Source organism: Hemitrygon akajei, chromosome 13, assembly GCF_048418815.1.
Source record: "Hemitrygon akajei chromosome 13, sHemAka1.3, whole genome shotgun sequence".
In the NCBI taxonomy this organism is placed as follows: Eukaryota; Metazoa; Chordata; class Chondrichthyes; order Myliobatiformes; family Dasyatidae; genus Hemitrygon; species Hemitrygon akajei.
In genome coordinates, this window is record NC_133136.1 from 32,287,078 (window position 1) to 32,308,344 (window position 21,267).

Here is a 21,267-nt window from a genome sequence, read left to right on the forward strand (position 1 = left end):
GTAGAGTCAATTCAGCGCTGAGACGAGTAAAGCCTCATGGAGTAGTGAGCTGAATCGTAAATTTAGTAAGCTGAATTTAGTAAAGCCTCATGGAGTAGTGAGTAGTGAACTGAGTAGTTCATCCTTCAACTTTGGCCTCAATGCCTTGATCATTTTAATCTGGTTCATTGTTTAAATCGGCTAAACTTTGGTTCGTTTTTCGCTCCCAGGCCCCAATTCAGCTCCAACAATGGGCGATACGGCAGTACCTGCATTCTCGAGAGTCCGCTCGCTGAATCCTTCAAGATGCTGCAAAAAAGCTGGATTGTTCAGCCTGTTCAAAAGCACAACTCCCAAAGGGAAATTACAGGCTGCAGATTGCATTGATCGTTGTCCAAAAAAAGTGCATTTAGTGTTAGCTGTGCCTGCTTTCTCTCTATATCCTTGGTCTCCGTTAGCCTTTTGAACTATTCAAATCTATTTATCAATTTGAACTCAGCTGACTTGTGTATTGGAGAATTTCAAAGTTCATCTCTCTTTGGTGAAGGCACTTCTTCTCATCTTAATCCTGAATGGCATAACTTGTAGCCTTAAGTGCTGACTCCCTGCTTGTGGACTTGATCAACATCAGGAACATCCTTCCTGTGTTTTACCTGCAGTCCGCCAGGTTTTTGTGTTTCAGTGAGGTTCCCTCCTATTCCAGTTTTTAAAGGTTAGCTTTATTTGTCACGTACATCAAAATGCATTGTGAAATATGTTGTTTGCATCAAATTAAATCAGCGAAGATTGTTCTGTCTGCTTCCGGCACCAATTTAGCATGCCACATCTTAGTAACCCTAACCATGCACCTTTGGAATGTGGGAGGAAACCAGAGTATACAGAGGAAACTTGTGTAGTTATGAGGAGAAAGTACAAACTCCTTTATAGACAGAGGTGCAAATTGAACCCCAGTGGGTGATTTCTGTCACTAACCACTAAGCTACCATGCTTCACATTCTAGGAGGTATAAGCACAGTCACTCCAATCTCCCTTCATGGGTCGTTACTGTTAGTCCAGGAGCCAATCTGGTGAACTCTTTGCTGGAATTTCTCCATTGCAAGACCACACTTCTTCAGATAAGGCAACTTAAACTCCACACTATACTCAAGATATGTATTACCAATGCAGTTCCTACACTTCACTCCTCTCATTATGAAAATGGACATACTACGTATGTGCTCTGTTAACTGCTTGCTTTACCTGCATACTAGCTTTCAACAACTGATGTACCAGTACACCCAGATGTTGTTTCACCTATCCTTAAGTGTCTACTTTCTTATTCATCTGCATCATATTGTATCACCTTGTCTAACTCACACTGGAGCTTCTCCTTGTCCTCCTCCACAGCTCTTACTCCCACCCAGATTTGTGCTTTTATTACTTTCAAGTCCCCTCAACTAAATCATTAATATATACTGTGAATAGCTGTAGTCCTGTCACTGAGCCTGTGAGTTCCCTGTTAGCAGAATATCACCCTCGGATCCCAAGTGCTTTACTTCTCCATACTAATTTCATATGAAAGTCCTTGTCACAAGTTTTCTGAAAGCCCAGTAAGGTTTTTGAATTTCTGCAACTCTCCCACAATGTTCTTTTCTGCTATTAATCTCCTCATATTACTCTTCATTGGTGATGGAGTCATTACATGGAAGATTTCAAGGAATCATTAAAGTAACCCAGCATCCAATTTCTAGGTCCTTGCACAGCTTCTCTCCTGTCTGCATTTAGAATTCACGATTTAAAAGATGCTGGCAGTCCTCTGTGTTGTGCCCAGTAAATAGCATAGTGGCATCTGTTTTCATAATAGTGAATGAATTGTATGTACAGTTTTTGACAATTGATATAGTCATGTGGAGAATGAGATTCATTTCTTTCAGTGCTCCCTTTTTGAATGCAATTTCATTTTAAGCTTCAAGGTTTTTATAAGCTTCTAGAATGCCGTTGCTGTAAGATTATAGTATTAGTTTTTGGGAATGACAGCAACCTACATTTTACACATGTGATTGGTCCCTCAAACTTACTCGACAGTGTGTATCATTTTTATTGGCTAGAATTTTTATTGGTTAATCTATTTTGGAGATGATTGACTCTGTTTATTAATACAGCTATCTGGAAATAGTGAATAGTTTAAGTTTTAAAGTTAAGAATTTAGAAAAACCTGAATATTTGTTAATTAATACATTTTTAAAGGTCAGACTTCAATTCATTGGAAAAATACTGCTTAGTGGTTCATATGGAGGAGGGGAATTGACTGGATGGATATGTAGAGCATTGATGGGGAGATGGAAAGCAAATTATTGGAGGAAAAGAAAGCTCCTCAACCTTAAATGATATGATAGGTAATTGTGCACACGTTGCAGGAATGTTGTCTAGCATGCATATAAAAGATCTGGAATTAGGAATGGAAGAAACTATCAAAATCTGCTGTTTACTAAAATGTGTGCAGCTCACAATTTACTATTGCATCAAAGTACGGTTGGGAGGAAATGTTCTGTATTTTCAAAAGTGGCTTATTATTTTAAATAAAAAGTTCTTAAGTTAAAAATGCAATATATTAGTTAGATTCCTGTGTATATTGAGTTTGTCAGAAATAAGCAGTGGTATTTTACACTGCTCCCTAGCACCACAACTTCAGCTTTGGCAAATTAATTTCATATGCTACAGTTGGGACTTCTTTTGTGCTAATGTAATAGTGTGGTGATTTGCAGTTACAACATTAATATTTAAAGCTGAGAAATGCCAGCAGAGGTCATTTAAAGGACGCTCTACATTCGCCTTATATAGTTCTACTATCTTAGCTAAAATTGCTCAAGGATTTTTAAAATGTTAATATTAAACTGCCATTTTCATTATTGATATATTTAAAAAAGTCTTAACTCTAGTTACAGAACCATATGGACATAAACTGCTCAGATAGCAGTGGTCTCAAAATGCTAATTCTGGTAGAATGAAGAGACACAGAAGGAAGGTTAATGGTGTTTGGTTTATTACTGTCCATGTACTAAAACACAGTGAAATGCTTTCGTTTGCATGTCATCCAGATAGATCATTCAGTGGAAAAGTACACCAAAGAAGGGATGCTCTTTCTCAGCAGCATCTTTTTTAAAAAAAAGAGTAAAATGTTTACTTAATTTTGTTTAGAATTAACTTTAGGATCAGAAACGAATCAATTATTAGTTTGATATTCTATGTTTGTATTCATACAGGAAGAACTGGGGTACTTAACTCCTGTTCATTTCACTCAGGTATAAATATGGTGTTTACGGCATGGTTAATGACACTTCACACTAAGTAATAGGCAAATAGAGGCTGTTAGGACACAATCAAAGCTAGGTAGCATTTTATCTAATATATAAGCTGTTCCACTGTGAAAAAATCAACATAATTTTAACCCTGGGGAGCAGTAAAACTTAATGTAGAAAGACATAAATCAGAAAAGCATTAAATCTTGTTGTAGTCCTCCCAGCATTTAACTATATACTTGCATTTGATAGGCCACGTGAGTTAAATGGGAACAATTTGTCATTAGATCAAACAGTGAAAACAATCTGTACAGAAGATACTGCAGTTTAAAAGATTTAAATTTTTGCCCTTTCAAGGTTTGATTTGGCTGCACAATGCATAGTTCTGGAAGCATAATTAAGTGCTTTTGCCAAGCATCATTTAATTAAAAGAAGTTTGACAAGCAAGTTGCATGTCAATATTATTCTTTTCAATAATATTTGTTTTGCATGGAATTTTGACTAAACTTAAGTACCAAATACATGATCCGTTGACAAAATGAAAAGCATTGATTCTATCTGAAAATTGTAAAACAAAATGTTATGCATGTAAGTTTTTGGTGAGACCTTTATTTGCGGTTTCAAATAAATTAATGTTTTTGTGGTACAAAATTCATCAACTTAAAGAATGTGTGTTGTCTTTTTAATTGGCTGGTACTTTGCCCAAATATTTAGGTAGAATGCCTGGTTAATTTTAATATATTTAAGAACTAATTTTGATTTATACTTGTAATTAATTGCTTGGGCATTAATACCAGGGTACCTATCAAAAGTATTGCCAACCAATAATTTTGAAAGATGTTCTGTTGTTTTTAGGGTTATAAGCATCAATTCAATTATTCAAATATGTGTATAGTCATCTAAATAACAAGAAAGAATTACAAGTAAGAACTACTGAGTAATCTGAATTGATAAAACTGGATTGTGGATGCATATTAAGACAAAAGGGTTCCAATCAAATGAATAGGACTGACGCTGCACTAATTTCATCTTTTTTTGAACAAGCTTAGTGGAGTAATCTCTAAAGATGGTGACGATTAATTGCACAGTTACTGTGTTTTATATCTGTATTATTAATGCATTGAAATAATTATTCCTTGGAGTTAATACTTTTCTTTTTCTCTTTCTTCCCTCCACCATTTCTTTCTGTAGTTAAGAAAGCCAGCCTCAGGGGATCTCCAGGTAAGATTCCAGTATTGTTTCAAGAGCACAAATTCTTAGTCTGCTGTTGTATTTTGGTACTGTTACATTACACCAAACTGAGTTATTTTTGTAGAATAGATTTTTTTAAACTAACCTTTGTACCATGGAGAGAACATTTGTGTAATTCTGATACGCTAAAATGCGGAGTGGATTAAATTTGTGCACTTATTTACTGTGAAAATTGGACTTCGATACTGCATTGTGGAATTAAATGCCATTGTACTCTAACTATAAATTGGAAATGTTTATGTAAAATTACTTGCTTTATGAAAATAAAAATGGAAACATCAAATTGCCACATAAGATCATAAGACATAGGAGCAGAATGAGGCCATTTGGCCCATCGAGTCTGCTCTGCCATTCAATCATGGCTGATCCTTGATGTCCTCATCACAGCCCCACTCCCTGGCCTTCTCTGTGCAATCTTTAATGCTTGGCCAATCAAGAAACTATCAGTCTCCCCCTTAAATACACCCAAAGAATTGGCTCACAGAGTTTCCTGTGGTAATAAAATCCACAAATTCACCACCCTCTGGCTGAAGAAATTTGTCTGTTTTAAATGGACGCTCCTCTATCCTGAGGCTGTGCCCTCTTGTTCTAGAACCCCATCCCCCATCATCTTTTTTGGATAAGGAGCCCAAAACTGTTCACAATACTCAAGGTGAGGCCTCACCAGAGCTTTATAAAGTCTCAGCATCTATCCCTGCTCTTGCATTCCAGACCGCTTGAAATGAATGCTAACATTGCATTTGCCTTCTGCACCACTGACTCAACCTGCAACTTAACCTTTAGGGTGTTCTGCACGAGGACTCCCAAATCCCTTTGCATCTTAGATTATTGGATTTTGTTCCCATTTAGAAAATAGTCTGCACATATATTTCTTCTACCAAAGTGCATGACCATGCATTTTCCAACATTGTATTTCATTTGCCACATTCTTGCCCATTCTCCTAATTTGTCTAAGTCCTTCTGCAGCCTTCCTGTTTCCTCAACACTACCTGCCCCTCCAGCAATCTTTATACCTGCAACTTTGGCAACAAGGTTCCATCAGCTACATCATTGGTATGCAGCATAAAAAGAAGCGGTCCCAACATTGACCCCTGCAGAACACCACTAGTCACTGGCAGCCAAGTAGAAAAGGATCCCTTTATTCCCACTCATTGTCTTCTACCAATCAGCCTGTGCTCTAACCATGTTAGTAACTTTCCTATAATACCATGGGCTCTTAAACTTGGCAAACAGCCTCATGTGGCACCTGTCAAAGGCCTTCTGAAAATATAAATATACAACATCCACTACATTCTTTTTATCTATCATACTTGCAATCTCCTCAAACAATTCCAGTAAGTTTGTCAGCCAAGATTTTCCCTTAAGGAAGCCATGCTAACTTTGTCCTATCTTGTCCGGTGTCACCAGGTACTCCATAACCTCATCCTTAACAATTGACTCCAACATCTTCCCAACCACTGAGCTCAGACTAACTGGTTTAGAATTTCCTTTCTGCTGCCTCTCTCTTTTCTTAAAGAGTGGAGTAACATTTGCAATTTTCCAATCCTCTGGCACCATGCCAGAGTCCAATGATTTTTGAAAGATCATTACTAATTCCTGCACAATCTCTACTGCTTCCTCTTTCAGAACCCTAGGCTGCAGTTCATCTGCTCAGGGTAACTTGTGTACCCTTAAGTCGTTTAGCTTTTTGAGCACCTTCTCCCTTGTAATAGTAATTGCACTCACTTCTCTTCCCTCGCACCCTTCAAAACCTGGTACATTGCTAGTATCTTCCATGGTGAAGATTGATGCAAAATACTCATTTTGTTCATCTGCTATCTCCTTGTCCCCCGTTATTATTTCTCCGACCTCATTTTCTAGTGGTCCTATATCCACTTTCCTTTTTTTTATACTTGAAAAAGCTTTTACTATCCACCATGATATCATTTGGTAGCTTGCTTTCATATTTCATCTTTTCCTTCCTAATGTTTCTTTTAGTTGCTTTCAGTAGGTCTTTATAAGTTTCACAATCTTCTGTCTTTCCACTATTTTTGCTTTGTTCTATTTCCTTTCTTTTGCTTTTACATTAGCTTTGACTTCCCTTGTCAGCTACGGCTGTACTACTTTGCCATTTGCGTATTTCTTTGTTTTTGCAATACATCTAACCTGCACCTTCCTCATTTTTCCCAGAAACTGAACCCATTGCTGCTCTGCTATCATCCCTCCCTGCATCTCCTTCCAATTTACTTTGGCCAACACTTCTCTAGCACTGTCATTGTCACATCTTTCTAATGTTTTGATGCCATTCTTTACCAAAAGAGCCACGCCACCCCTCTGCCTACCTTCCTATCCCAACAATATAACGTGTAACCTTGGATGTTCAGCTCCTAACTACAACCATCCTTCAGCCATGATTTGATGATGGCCACAACATCATACCCTACAATCTGTAAAATGCAACAAGATCATTCATCTTATTTCTTATTCTCCGTGCATTGAGATATAACATTTCGAGTACTCTATTTGTTACCCTTTTTGATTATGCATCCCTAATACACTGATACCACACTGGCTGCAATTTTGTCCTATTCTGAGTCCCTTCACTCTGGTTCCCATCCCTCTGTCAAATTAGTTTAAACAGTTCTAACAAACCTGCCTCTGAGAATATTGGTCCCCTTGGGTTCAGGTGCAACCTGTCCCTTTTGAACAGGTCATACTTACCCCAGAAGAGATTCCAATGATTCAAGAACCTGAAGCCCTGCCCCCTGCACCAGCTTCTCAGTCACTCGTTTATCTACCAAATCATCCTGTTTCTATCCTCACTGACATGTGGCACAGGCAGAGATCTAGAAATTACTACGCAGGAGGTCCTGCTTCTCAGCTTCTACCTGGCTCTCTAAATTCTCTCTTCAGGGCTTCTTTGCTTTTCCTTCCTATGTCATTGGTTCCAATATGTGCCAAGACATCTGGCTGCTCTCCGTCTCCCTCCAAATGCTGTGAACATGATCAGAGACGTCCCTGACCCTAGCACCTGGGAGGCAACATGTCATCTGGCCGTCCCGTTCAAGTCCACAGAATCTTCTGTCTATTCCTCTAAACTGTTGAACCCCCTATTACTAATGTTCCCTTCTTCTCCCCCTTTCTCTTCTGCACCACGGAGCCATGCCAGTGCCAGTAACCTGGTCTCTGTGGCATTCCCCTGGGAGGACATCTCAGTATAACAGTATACTAATTATTGAGGGGAATGGCCACAGGAGTGCTCTGCGCTAACTGCCTATTCGACTTTCCATTCCTTCTCTTGACAGTCACCCAGCTATGCGCTTCCTGCAGCTTAGGGGTGACTACTTCCTTCTAACTCCGATCAATGATCTCCTCACTCTCCTGTACAAGCTTAAGGTCATCCAGCTGCTGCTTCAGAACCCTAACACTGTCTTCAAGGAGCGGCATCTGGATGCACTTTAGGCAGATGTAGTTCCGTGGGAGTCTCTGGGTCCTTCAGGATTCCAATGTCTGGCATGAAGAACACACATTGACCATTTAAGTACACCAAGTACCCCTGAAACGAGCACAGCTGACCTGTGAGAAACCTTCTCGCTGTGCGCTGCTTCCTCCACTAATTGGGCTGCCGTAATGACACTAAGTGCCCGCGAAGCTCTCCTTTTAAATGAGTGCCACCAACCTGCGAGAGACCTCCTTTATGCGCTGCTCCCGCCACTGATTTAGTCGGCCAGAAAGACACTGGACGCTGGCGAAGCTCTCCTTTTAAATGACTGCCGCTGACCTGCAAGAAATCTCCTCTCTGTGCATTGCTTCCACTACTGGTTGGGCTGTTGGGGTGTGCTTAATAATGTGCAGATTTTTGTTTCTGAATAAATGATGTCTACTAGTGTTCAGCATGATCTTTTGAGGAAAGTCTAGATTAAAGATTTCATTTGGATATGTCTTCTTGTAGTTTTTGAAGTTTGTTCTTCTTAATTTCAAATTCCATTGATTGCGAGGTTGGAGGTGGGAGGTTTGTTGTACTGCAAATGTCCCTGTTTAAAGTGAGGCATAATGTAGCTACATAATTGCAGATGATGTTACAGTAGTGTATTGGTGCCCTAGAAGCTACAGTTATGAATGGGGAATCTGAAGAACCATTCTTAAAGAGCACTGTGCCAAGAAATTTTTCCAAGGTACATTGAAGTTCATTTGAAGTGAAATTCTGGGCTTGAATATGATTTTTATTCATTCAATTTGCTCATCACTCTAACTAAACTGAGGAAAACAGAATTTTTGCCTGAATTGTCTAAACATTTTCAGTAGCTTCATCATTCCTATAAATACCAAGGGAAAGAGTGTAATTTAAACCGTTCTGCCGGTAGTGAAACAGAAACTTTCCCGATTTCATTCTTTTGAGAATGAATTAATAGAATTTCCAAGACAAGTTGTCATATAGATGTCTGCGCTGTCCTATTTCAAGTCAATCCAGACTGACATTGGCAAATAATTCCTGTTATATTCGTGTAGAAGTGAATGACTGCTGAATAATGGCCTGAGACATACTACTGTGAATAATTTCAGTAAGGTTGGCAAAAGGTGACATGCAAGATTGAATTATGTTGTAATAAATGGTATTTTGAAAGAGTGATTCTAGCATTAAATTAAAGATTATAAAATTATTAAAATTAATTCTATTTTCTTTAAATAATGAGATAAAATTATCTTGCACTCTATTTTCTTATGGTGCAGTATCACATTCAAAGATATTTACTTAGTAGCAAATTCCTCTAATTTATGTCACTAAATTTTGAAAGGTAGATTAACAGAAGGGTAATACTTTAATGTATTAATTTCAGAAATGTTGCTACAATTATTTTAAAAGCAGTCTTCTGGCTCATTCAGTTGAATTGATATTTGTCATGTAATAAATATGATATCAGTTTTCAGGAAGTTGCTATTTCTCTGAAAGTCTTTAAAATCTTGTGGAATAAATGGAGTAGGGTTTCAAACATAGTCAGTGAGGAAAATTATGTACAGATTTTTGAATACTTTTTAATGCTTGTTCCAAAAGGCTGACAGACTCCATGCTGAAATTCTGGCAGAACTTTTGCATTAGGAAGCAGACAGTTCAAAAGAATACAGGCAAAAAATTCCCATAGTGAAGATCAAGAAAATACCCTAGTAATTTCCACATCATTGTCATTAGTGGATTAACCACAGCTGGAGTTTCTTCACTGTTTCATATAAGGAATGAGGATTTGGTGTCAGATACACATTCCCTGCCTTGACAGCATACAAGTTCATCTAGTCCTGCAACTTTGTTCGTAGTTGCAAAAATGCCACATGCAGATTTTTCACTTCTCTATGTCCTACATATTGCAATGAAGTGTTTTTGTAGGTTCTGTGAAATAGATTGACTGCAGAAGCTTGTGAATTGTACTCTTATAATTCAGCGTGACTTAAATCAGACCCAGGTTTATTATAACTGATATTTGTTGTTTTGTGACACCAGTATAATGCAAGATTTAAAGTTACTACAAGTTACAATTTAAAAAAAAGTGCAGAAGAGGAATAGCAAGGTAGTATTCATGGGTTCACCGACTGTTCAGGAATCTGATAGTGGAGGGGAAGAAGCTGTTCCTTTCGCTGATGCTAGTAATGATAGGAACGTGTGAGAAAAGCAAATTCAAAGCTGGGAGGTCAACTATAGACATCCTTTCTTTCTGTTTTCCTCAGGAAAAATAAGTTTCCTTTTGTGAACTTTAACTCCCTCAGTTCAAAAGTGACCAGCACTCCCTGTAGAACTGATGAAGAACTCATTCACATTGGAAAAGATGTTACCAGTTACTACAGATTGACTAACATGCAACAAATTGAAGCTCACAAAATGCTTGTGTACTTATCACTCTCAAACATGATCTAAAACATGAACAATGGATACACAACAAGAGCAAAGGCTGACAAATTCCATGTGTTGTTTATTCTGCACACTTAAAATCAAATAGGAAGATGGCTTCACCATTGCACAAGTTTTTCAAAGATGAAGTTTACTGTTTAAGTGAACCTTACTAGACTGCAAATAATTGTCAACATTCTTGAAAGTGCAATAGTAAATTTGCTTAAACAAAACTTCCCATGCAATGATAACTTTAAAAAGCTGGATACTCTGGCAGATTGGTTTTGGTCAGTCTGCAATAAAGAGCAGAAATTTGAGACATAAGTTGCAGCTTGAAGTATAGCCCTCTGCTCCAGGTTAAATGCCAGTTTGTCTGAGGGGCATTGACTTGGTGTGTCTACATTGAAATGAAGGGGTTGAAATGGCTGATGATAAAATGGTAAGTAAACCCTCTTCACAAGATTGTTTTGAGAAAATCTTAATCAATTATTTAATTTTTAGAAATAGTTTTAATAGTTCCCCAGTATGTTGTGAATGTTTGTAAACAATGACAGTTGGAACATCTGGTGAGCCAGGAATACATGAGACTTCCTAGCTGTCAAAGGTGTTCTAGATGCCAAGGCACCGACTACTGTCAGAGGCTTGGGGTTACAATGGGCCTATCCAGTTAACTGGAACCCAGTCTCTCTCTTAGCCAGACTGCTGGTTTGCTTAAGATCTGCCCAGTAAATTTTGATGGTGATGATAGGTTGGAGAAATCTGTATTGACCAGAGGAATTCCCCAATTTTCTCTGGATTGTGCCTTGAGTTTTCCCTGTTTCACATCTAAAGATAGATGGAACCTTCTTAAGACCAAATTTGAAAGATAGTCCTGTAATAATGTCTTGGTTCACCTGTGTATTTTTCATGTGATTCAGCTTTCTCTTACTTTGATATGCAGTATGGCAGGTTCAAAGTCTGGGTCAGAGACTGTGCTGCTTGTAGTACTAGTATGGTTCTTGTTGTAGTCCGATGGTTGTAATATTATGAAAAGTGTTTTGACGTATTGTAATAACAAAACTAACATCTGAATGCAGAGTTTCTCCCTTTCAATTAATTTTTTTTGGAATATTTAAATGTTAAATAATTTAATTGTGGATACAATGAAAGCAGTTAATTATGGAACACTCTGCAGGTAAGATGGCATCTGTGGAAAGAGAACCAAAATTAACATTTCATTTCTGAACATTTGTCTTAGAACTTCTATAGATGTGTGGTGGAGAGTATATTGACTGGCTGCATCACAGCCTGGTATGGAAACAAATGCCATTGAATGGAAAATTTTACAAAAAGTAGTGGATACTTCCCTGTCCATCATCGGTAAAGCCCTCTCCACCACTTGTTAGCATCTGTATGGAACATTGTTGCAGGAAAGCAACATCCATTGTCAGGGACGTCCAGCATCCAGGTCCTGCTCTCTTCTCAAGCTGCCATCAGGAAAAATGTACAGGAACCTCAGGACTCTCACCGCCATATTCAGGAACAGTTATCACATCAACCATCAGGCTCTTGAACCAAAGGGGATAACTTCACTCAATTTCACCTGCCCCATTACTGAAATGTTCCCACAACCTATGCATTCACTTTCAAAGACTCTTCATCTCATGTTTTTGATGTTTATTATGGTTATTATTTCTTTCTTTTTGTATTTGCACAGTTTTTTGTCTTTTGCAGACTGGGTAGTGTGGGCTTTCATTGATTCTATTATGGTTATTATTCTATTATGAATTTATTGAGTATGCCTGCAAGAAAATGAATCTCATGGTTGTATATGGTGACATACAGTATAAGTACCTAGATAATAAATTTACTTTGAAATTTGAACTTTGTCAGAATTGAGAAAAAGAGAAAACAGCTAAGTTTCAGTAGCACAGGAAGAGAAAGAAGATTGAATAAAACAGCATCATCAGATGTACATTCTTCTTGTTCTTTCCCCTTTCTAATCCTTTCCCATTAACCTCTCCCTGTCTTGCATCTCTTGCATGGGCAGCTGTTATAATACCTCTCCTTTCAACTCTCTCCTTCTCACTTTTCAGGAACAGTCTTTATGGGTGAAACAATAATTCACCTGCTACTTTCCAATCTAGTGCACTATATTCAGTGTTAAAAATTTGGTCTCCATATTAGAGATTCCAAATACAGATTAGGTGATAACATTACAAAGTCTTTGGGAGTGAATCAGAGCTGTCAGTTGTCTAATTTCTTTAACTCTCTATTCCACTGCCACTCTGACCTGTCTGTGATCTACATTGTCAAAATGAAGCTTAGTAGAATTTTGAGGAACACCTCATCTTTTGTCTGCAGCTCACAGCCTGCCACAAACAATACCAAATTTTGTAACTTCAGGTTAACTTTCTCTCGCTTTCGGTATCATAACTGTTCACTTTTGCCTATCATCTGTATGTAATTTTGGTTCAGTTTTTCTTTTATTACAACCTGTGGGGACATTGGAAAAAATGTTGAATTTCCCCTTGGGGATGAATAAAGTATCTATCTATCTATCTATCTATCTGTCCTGCTGAGCATGTCCCACACCCCTGCTCTAAACAAGAAATGGCAAAGACGTGAGGCACAATCTAATTCTACCTGCCACATTGAGTCATATGGTCTCACCCTATGAGAGATACTCCCTTTGTTCTATCCATTCCACCTGCCCTTTCCCAGTTCTCTTGAAGGGTCTTCAACCTGAAATATTATCTTGTCTTTTTTTCTTTCCCCAGATTCTGCCAGAAGCTGATGAGGTCTGTTTTCATTTTAGATTTTGAGCAGCAATGTTCCCTTCAATTTATAATGACCAGTGTGCTGGGCATTTTTTTGCCCAGTGACAACATGTGCACACTGAATAATTTCTTCAATAAAAGCTGTTTAAATAAGCCAGTTTTAAAATCTGCATACAAATCATTGCAAACTCAACGTTGTGAAGACCATCTGCATCAGAAACCGGAAAAGGATATGTGATTGTGTATGATTGTGAAATATACTTAATGCGCCAATGAGGTAGAGGGTGAGCGAAAGATATGTGTGTGTGCACACCTGAGAGGGATTGTTGTCCAGCAATGATATTTTCTTTGATTTTCATTTATTTAATGCATACTTTGCTAATTAGGTTGAGAAAATACTACTGGGTGTATGAGTGTTTAAAAATTAGAATACACTGGATCACAAAGGATTGAATTGTAAGAGCATTTGAGAACAATTAGGGGGGAAATTATGGAAGTTGCAGTTTGGACTATAAGACATAGGAGCCATTTGACCATCGTGTGTGTTCCATTGTACCATCATGACTGATTTATTTTCCACTTCAATTCCATTCTTCAGCCTTCTCCATATAACCTTTTGATGCCCTTACTACTCAAGAATCTATCATCTCCAATTTAAATATACCCAATAATTTAGACTTTACAGCCATCTGTTCCAATTAATTCCACAAATTCACCACCCTCTGACCAAAGAAGATTTTTATTTTTCTGCTGAAGAGCTATTTCTAAATCTTGGCAGAGCTCTTTATAAGTGTCAACTGCAAGAACTGTATGAAGTGTAAAAAATAATTACTGTTCACCATTTTGGCATTCACATTTCTGAATATAATACCAGTGACTGACATTTACATCCATACTGCCTGGTGTTGAAACATTTGACGTTGGTGGATGCTTGTAGCTTACATTCTCAGCAACCCTTCAGGATACAATATTATCATTGCAAGTGCTGTCATTGCCTAACTTGGATGAGTTCCTATTTTTCAGCATTACATTCATTCATTTTCATATCTGTATCTAATTGAAAGTTTGATGGTGTAATTGTAAATTAATTAACAAATTAGTTTAGTGGCTTATAACATGTGCTGCTCCTTAATAAAATAAGTCATTTTTGTAGACCTTATGTGTGAAAGAGGGAAGTAAAAAGAAACAAAAAAAAATCACACTTGGGACTTGGCAATGTCAAAGTTGCAAGTGTTATTTGGGAAAGAAAGATGTCAGTTCCCAAATTATAAAATATGACTGAAGAATGCATACATTAAAGAAAAAGAGTGTTGAGAGATGTAATGAATATTCTTTTCCCATTGTTGACCAATAGTTGCAAAGGCCAATTAGATTGAGGTATAGATTCAAGAAAAAGCATTTGATACCACAAAACATTTAATTAAGCTTGTTTGTACCAGCTTTGTCCAATCTTGAGCAAAAAAAATTAAAAAGTTGTAATTAATAGTGTGATATACCAGATCAGTATTGTTTAGTCTAATGCCTTCATAGCTTATTTGGTACATGATATGGAATCTTGGGCACTATCCATTAAATTGATACTTGAATTTCAAATATGATAGATTATTTCTGAGCAAACACGAGGAAATCTGCAGATGCTGGAAATTCAAACAACAACACACACAAAATGCTGGTGGAACACAACAGGCTAGGCAGCATCTATAGGGAGAAGCGATGTCGACGTTTCGGCCCGAAATGTCGACAGCGCTTCTCCCTATAGATGCTGCCTAGCCTGCTGTGTTCCACCAGCATTTTGAGATTATTTCTGATTAAGGATTCTTTGACCACCTGAGAACATCCCTTCCCAAGATGTCTCATTGTTATGGGTCAGATTGTAATGCTTTGGAGGAGCCATGTTATTTGAACATGGTCAAAGTAAAGAAAGTGAAAAGCAAAGTAAAATGTGCTCTAACAATAAACTACTGAGATGTCATGTGATGGAAGCTTGAATGTGTTTCACTTATCCCTAACTTCACTTTCCAAGCCAGATTTCAGTAATAGGTTGTGAATGAAAGCTGATGCAGATAAAGCAATTAAGTCTCAAAAGGAGGTCCTTCAATATATCATATCTATGGTGGCTTCAAGTAGATCCACTTTGTCAGCCTCATTGTGCAAATTATTTTCTCTCCGGTGCCAGCCCAATGTTGAAGCTGTTGATTGATTTAGTTTCTATGCATTGCTACACATAGTCCTTCTGTATCATTAACTACATTTTTAAAAAATAAATGTTTTTCACAAGCCTCTTGCATGTTGTAGCCTAAAGTTTTAATCCTCCATCCTTAGGGAGTCCTGAACCACTTGATAATGGGAACAGATTTCCTCTGACCTAACTGGATGCAAAATGGTTTTTACCTTTATCAGATCTTCTCTCAACTTTATTTTGCTGCAGGAAGAATTACTCCAGTCTTTCATTTCTGAAATAATTCTAGTAAATCTCTCTGTGCTCTCTCAAAGGCTTAAGCATTATATGTAGTAGCAGGTATATGGATAAAATACACTACTTTGTACTGGACCAGGGTTTTAATGAGGTTTGTGTCCTATTCTTGTGTAATCCTCTCACTGAGGCTTGTATATAAACTCGGCTCGTTAGCCTGCTCTGCTGATAGCCATGTGACTCAGCGGTGAGAAGGCCACCTTTCATACGTTTGGGGTTCAACCAAACAGGAATGTCATGATATTCCAGTTAAAGAAACCTCTAGTTGAACAAACGCTGTGTAAATTCTGTCCATGTACAATTATCGATCGGCAAGAAATAACAGATTGCATGCTGCATAAAATTACAAATAAAGTATATTTATCAATTTTAGCTGTATTAAATAGTTAATAGGAAAAAAAGAAAAGAAAAGGGCCGTTACAGTTAACCGGTCCAATGTGCACATAACCGTTGAAGCTCATGCTGGAGTATTCGGGGTGTATCTTTTATTCACGCGCTGGACCCACAGTCTGTGTGAAAACACCTGTCACTTCCCGAGCTTCCCTCGAAGTCTATCTCAAACAAACTGGCTCTCTCTCAGGAGTGTTGGCTCCTCCTCCTCGGAGCTATTCATCTGCACAAAGCACTTTTTGCAAAGGGAACTCGCCTTCCAACAGCTTTCTGGGGTATCTTTGTGTCTGTCCTGCTCTGCAGCTCCTGCCAAAAGACCCAAAACCAGACCACTGGTCATCACCAAACTCTCTCTGCCCCGCTCTCTCTAGAACTTTCTCCCAATCCCACCACCCTGATTGGCTGACGCAACATTCCTAAGTTAAGCAACAGGGCTTCTTATCTTCAGCTGAAACTAAAACATTCTACCAATAGGACGCACCACTTTTGCAAAAAAACCTGCTAAAATGAAATACCTATAGCACAGCAGTGGAAATCTTAACCAAGGCATTACACTTATATTTAGAAACTAAATGTTTTTATTTTTTAAATCACCAGTTCTTGAGTCACATATTCATTTCTCTAACCTTCTTTGCTCTTTGTCAATCCAAAGAAATTCTGCTTCTTTATGTTGTGTTTAGCACCTCACACTGACTATGCAGGACCTCCTAAAGCTGTTATCATATGTTGACACCAGCATGTACCTTTTGTCCAGGTACAGGTACAAACACCCACTAATTTCCAGAATAGATATCCTGAATCTTGACACTGAGCAAGCAACTCAGCAATTAAGCATACATAAAGTACCAACTAATTTTATTAACAAAATGCTGATATGTCATCATATACAACTTCACTTCAATGTCTTACAGACATACTTAATAATCCATTAACCATAATGGAATCAATGAAAGACCGCGGCAACAGGGCAGACAACCCAGTGTGCAAAAGGCAACAAACTGCAAATACAAAAATAAAGAAAAATTTAATAATAATAACTAAATAAACAATAAAAATTGAGAACATGAGATGAAGAGTTCTTGAAAGTGAGTCCATAAGTTGTGGGAGCAGATCGATGATCGGGCAAATGAAGTTGAGTGAAGTAATCACCACTGGTTCAAGAGCCTGGTAGTGGAGGGGTAATGCTTGAACTTGGTGGTGTGTGTCTTGAGGCTTCTGTACCACTTTCCTGATGACAGATGCAAGGTTGCGGAGGGTCCTTGATGATAGATGCTGCTTTCCTGCTACAATGCTCCATGCAAAATGGTAGGGAGAGCTTTACCCATGATGGTCTAGGCCGTATCCCCTACTTCTGAAGGAATTTCCGTTCAAGAGCATAGGTGTTTCCATACCGGGCCGTGATGCAAGCACTTTGTCCCAAGAAATTTCTCCTCTGTTTAGTCCTAAATATTTTGTGTTTCATTTGAGAATAAAGTCCCCAAGTTCAAAGCTTTGTGGTCAAAGGAAACATCTTTTTAACATCCATCTTGTTAATCCCTCTCAAAAACCTTTTCATGCACAATTTCTTTTCCTATCATTTTATATATTTCCCTCATTGTTTTCTCATTGATTAGAGGTGACACATTAGGAAAAGCAATTATGGCTTAATGTGTCTTCATCATTTTTATATTCATGCAGTCTGTAACAAAATACAATCAATGTTAAGTGATGAGGTAAAAATGTCCATTTCATGGTCTTCCCTGCAAAAAGCGGCAGTGCAAACTTTTCTGGTTCAAGACATCAATGCATTTGTTTTTAGGAAGTGAGTGATTTGAAGAGAAGGTTGTAAAACCTGATATTTATCAGTTCAATGGCTTGTAATCCATCTGTCCCAACCATTTCCAAAGGAGTAGAATACTCAACACCAAGAAACATTAAAGAAAGTCTCAATATTTTTAAAAGCTTTGCGTTAATTAGGCAGAGCAACACATATACTCCGGCAACAATCCTATGAGGTAGATAAATTATAACATTTCTGTTGTAAAACAATCCAAACAATGGTGTCAGTTTTGCTTTGTATGGAATAGTTATAATTTTAGTGTTTGTTTTTGTGGAATTTCAAGAATGCCCTAATTAAGTGCTACTTCAGCTCAAAATGATTTATGAGATCTATTAGAAAAGGCTTTGTTTCTGGGTCAGTTTAACTTGGTTATAGATACTGTAGAAATTTTTACCTTTTTTAGGACAAGAAGTAGGTAAAATTTGTGAGCCTTGTGTATTTTAAAGCAAACATTTAACTTCATATTTTATTTTCCTCTTAGAAGCACATATTCCTTTAAAATAGCTGACAATACTTGTGCATGTATATCTATATACATCTATATGTATAAAGGCAACAAAGGTTCCAGCTCAAAGTTCTTGCCACTTTTCAGAGCATATATCTTGAAGTACATCTTTTAAAAAAACCTTCACATGTGTTTGACTGCATTTTCAGAATATTCTAGTTTTGAGACACACACTTGCATCTTTTTTTGTTAGAAAGATGAGACACACATTTGCATCTGTTCTTAGTTGCTTGTTCAGGTAAAAAATCGTAGTAATTTGGCATTACTTTAAAGAGTGGAAGTTTCTCAATATCCTAGGAATCAGTTTTCCATTTCCCTTAATAGAGAAATTGACATAGTTATGTTGACCAAAAATAACTTTATTTTCTCTTGAATTTTAAATGTTACTTCATATATATTTTATTATCTGGCAATCACAATCAGTAGTCAGTGAATAAAGCAGAATTGAAAGCTGATTTTTTAGTCCCTAAGCCATATCCAGATAAAACCAATATGCTTTCTACAAAAAAGTCATCTAGAAATATTTAAATTTAGCCGTCACATGTTTCTTCCTGGGGTGGTTCTTTTGGTTGAAGATTACTTGCTTCCTCTTAGTTCTAACAGTTCTGGAGATCAGAGGTGAGATAGGTGTTGCTTTGTGGTGCATGGTGGAGTAAAATGTAAAGCCAAACAACAGATGAACATCCTGCACAACTGTTATGCTAAATTGAGTGAGTTTAGCTGAGTCCATTGAAACATTACTGAACACAAATTTCAGAGTACAGTTCAATATGCTATAGGAAATTTGCAATATCATGGAACTCTGCTAGGGCACGGTTACATTGGCAATCTGTGCAAGGAGGACTCGTTTGTGCAAGGGATGAGGTATCACTTTCAGCTAGAAATGCAGTCTGGAGCAAACAAAGCCTCTCCACTTAAGGAGGGGCTTCACCACTGGATCGTGTCGCAAGCTGTGTCAGGGACAGTAGATAGAATGAAGTCGCTTTGTAGTACACCTGGGGCCCCAAAGGTATTTCTTTAGCTAAATATTGTATTGTTTAGGTTCCCATGAGTACTGATAAATTGTTTTAGTGCTTGAAAGTTATTGCACATCCTCATATTTCCCTCACTGCCAGATCCCGAATTGAGTATAACAGTGTGAGGAGGGGTTGTTTTGCATTTTACAATTCTTTAAGCAGTGCCTTGCACTGTGTGGTTTTATTTGATGAGTCATCTCAGTTATAGTGAATAATTTTGATTATGGTGTCAATAATGATCTACATTTTGTGTAGAGAAGAAAATTCAGCATTACTGATTAGTTAATTGGGCAGCATACACAGATGCAATGAACTAGAAGTTGCAAGTTATTGGATAAGGTAACAAGACTGACCTATAAAAGTCCCAGTGGATTAATATTGAAATGTTTCAAGATATGTAGTTGTGGTATTTCCTAACTAATTACTAAATGCATAGAACTAAGTTAGGGGTGGTGCACTGAGGTATGTGAGTTTTTAACAAAGAGTCATGATTACGGTAAACATTTTCCATGGCCATGAAAATGTAACTTTATTTTCACATCTTCTCATGAATTAGGAAACCATTCAATCCTTTGTCAATGTCAGCTCTTAGAACGAGAACATCATCCAGTTCTCACACTTGTAATTTAGTAATCCATTTGTTTTCACATGTCCATCTACTTTACACTAATTCTGCAACTAAGGACAATATACAATCAACAATTAAGTTAAGAACCTATATGTCTTGAAGATGCTGGTGAAAAACAAACCATCTGAGGAAAACCTACAAAGTCACTGGGAATATATGCAAGCCCTCCACAGGCTTCAACGTGGGTCGCTTTTTAGGGGTTGATATTCTTTTCAGTGATTTCTGTTTCCCTGTCTCTATCCAACACCTGGGCCTCAATACCTCCTTGTGCAACTGGATTCTGGATTTCCTCACTTGTAGTTTGGTTTGGTTTGGCAAAAATGTACCTTCCACGATCTCCATCAGCAAAGGTGCACCACAGGACAATGTGCTTAGCCCCCTGCTTTATTTGCTTTACACCAATGACTGTATGACTAAGTACAGCTCCAACACCATATACAAGTTTGCTGATGATACCACTGTTGTGGGCTATATTAAAGGTGCTGATGAGTCAGCATATTGGAGGGAAATTGAAAAATTAGTTGAGAGGTTTCATAACAACTTCTCAATCTATGTCAGCAAGAGCAAGGAACTGATGGCAGACTTCAGGCAAGGAAAACCAGACGTCCATGAGCAAGTAATTGTTGGAGGATCAGAGGTGGGGTCGTGATTATGGTAAACATTTTCCGTGGCCGTGAACATTTTAAATTCCTGGGTGTTACTATTTCAGAAGACCTGTCCTGGACGCAGTATGTAAATGCAATTGTGAAGAAAGCATGGTAGCGTCTCTATTTCCTTAGGAGTCGGTGGAGATTTGGCATGTCATCAAAAACTCTGACAGACTTCTATAGATGTGTAGTGAAGAGTGTACTGACTGACTGCATCACTGCCTGATATGGAAACACCCATGTGTTTTAATGGAGAATCCTACAATAGATAATGGACTTGGCTCAGTACATCACTGGTAAAACCCACTCGACCATTGAGCACATCTACATGAAACACAGTATCCATCATCAGAGATCTTCACCACCCAGGCCATGCTCTTTTCTTGCTGCTGCCATCAGATAGAAGATACAATAGCTTCAGGACTCGCACTACAAGGATCAGAAACAGTGACTATCCCTCAAACATCAAGCTCTTGAACAAAAGGACGATAACTGCACTCATTTACCCATCCATTGAGATGTTGCCACAACCAATGATCTCACATTAAGGACTCTTTATCTTGTTATTTCATGTTCTCGTTATTTATTGCTATTTATTTATATTCACATTTGCACAGTTTGTTGACTTCTGGTTGATCTTTCATTGATTCTGTAATAGTTGCTAT

At 37.8% G+C, this 21,267-nt stretch overlaps 1 protein-coding gene across 5 annotated transcripts in view; it reads left to right on the forward strand.

Moving 5' to 3' along the window:
- The window catches only part of LOC140737748 (protein unc-13 homolog B-like), a 464,929-nt gene that overhangs the window by 51,418 nt on the left and 392,244 nt on the right, over positions 1–21,267 (forward strand). For all 5 annotated transcript variants that reach the window (XM_073064362.1, XM_073064363.1, XM_073064365.1 and 2 more), the window contains exon 2: positions 4,449–4,478. In XM_073064362.1, coding sequence (XP_072920463.1) covers positions 4,449–4,478 — 30 coding nt within the window. The remainder of the gene's footprint in view (positions 1–4,448; positions 4,479–21,267) is intronic.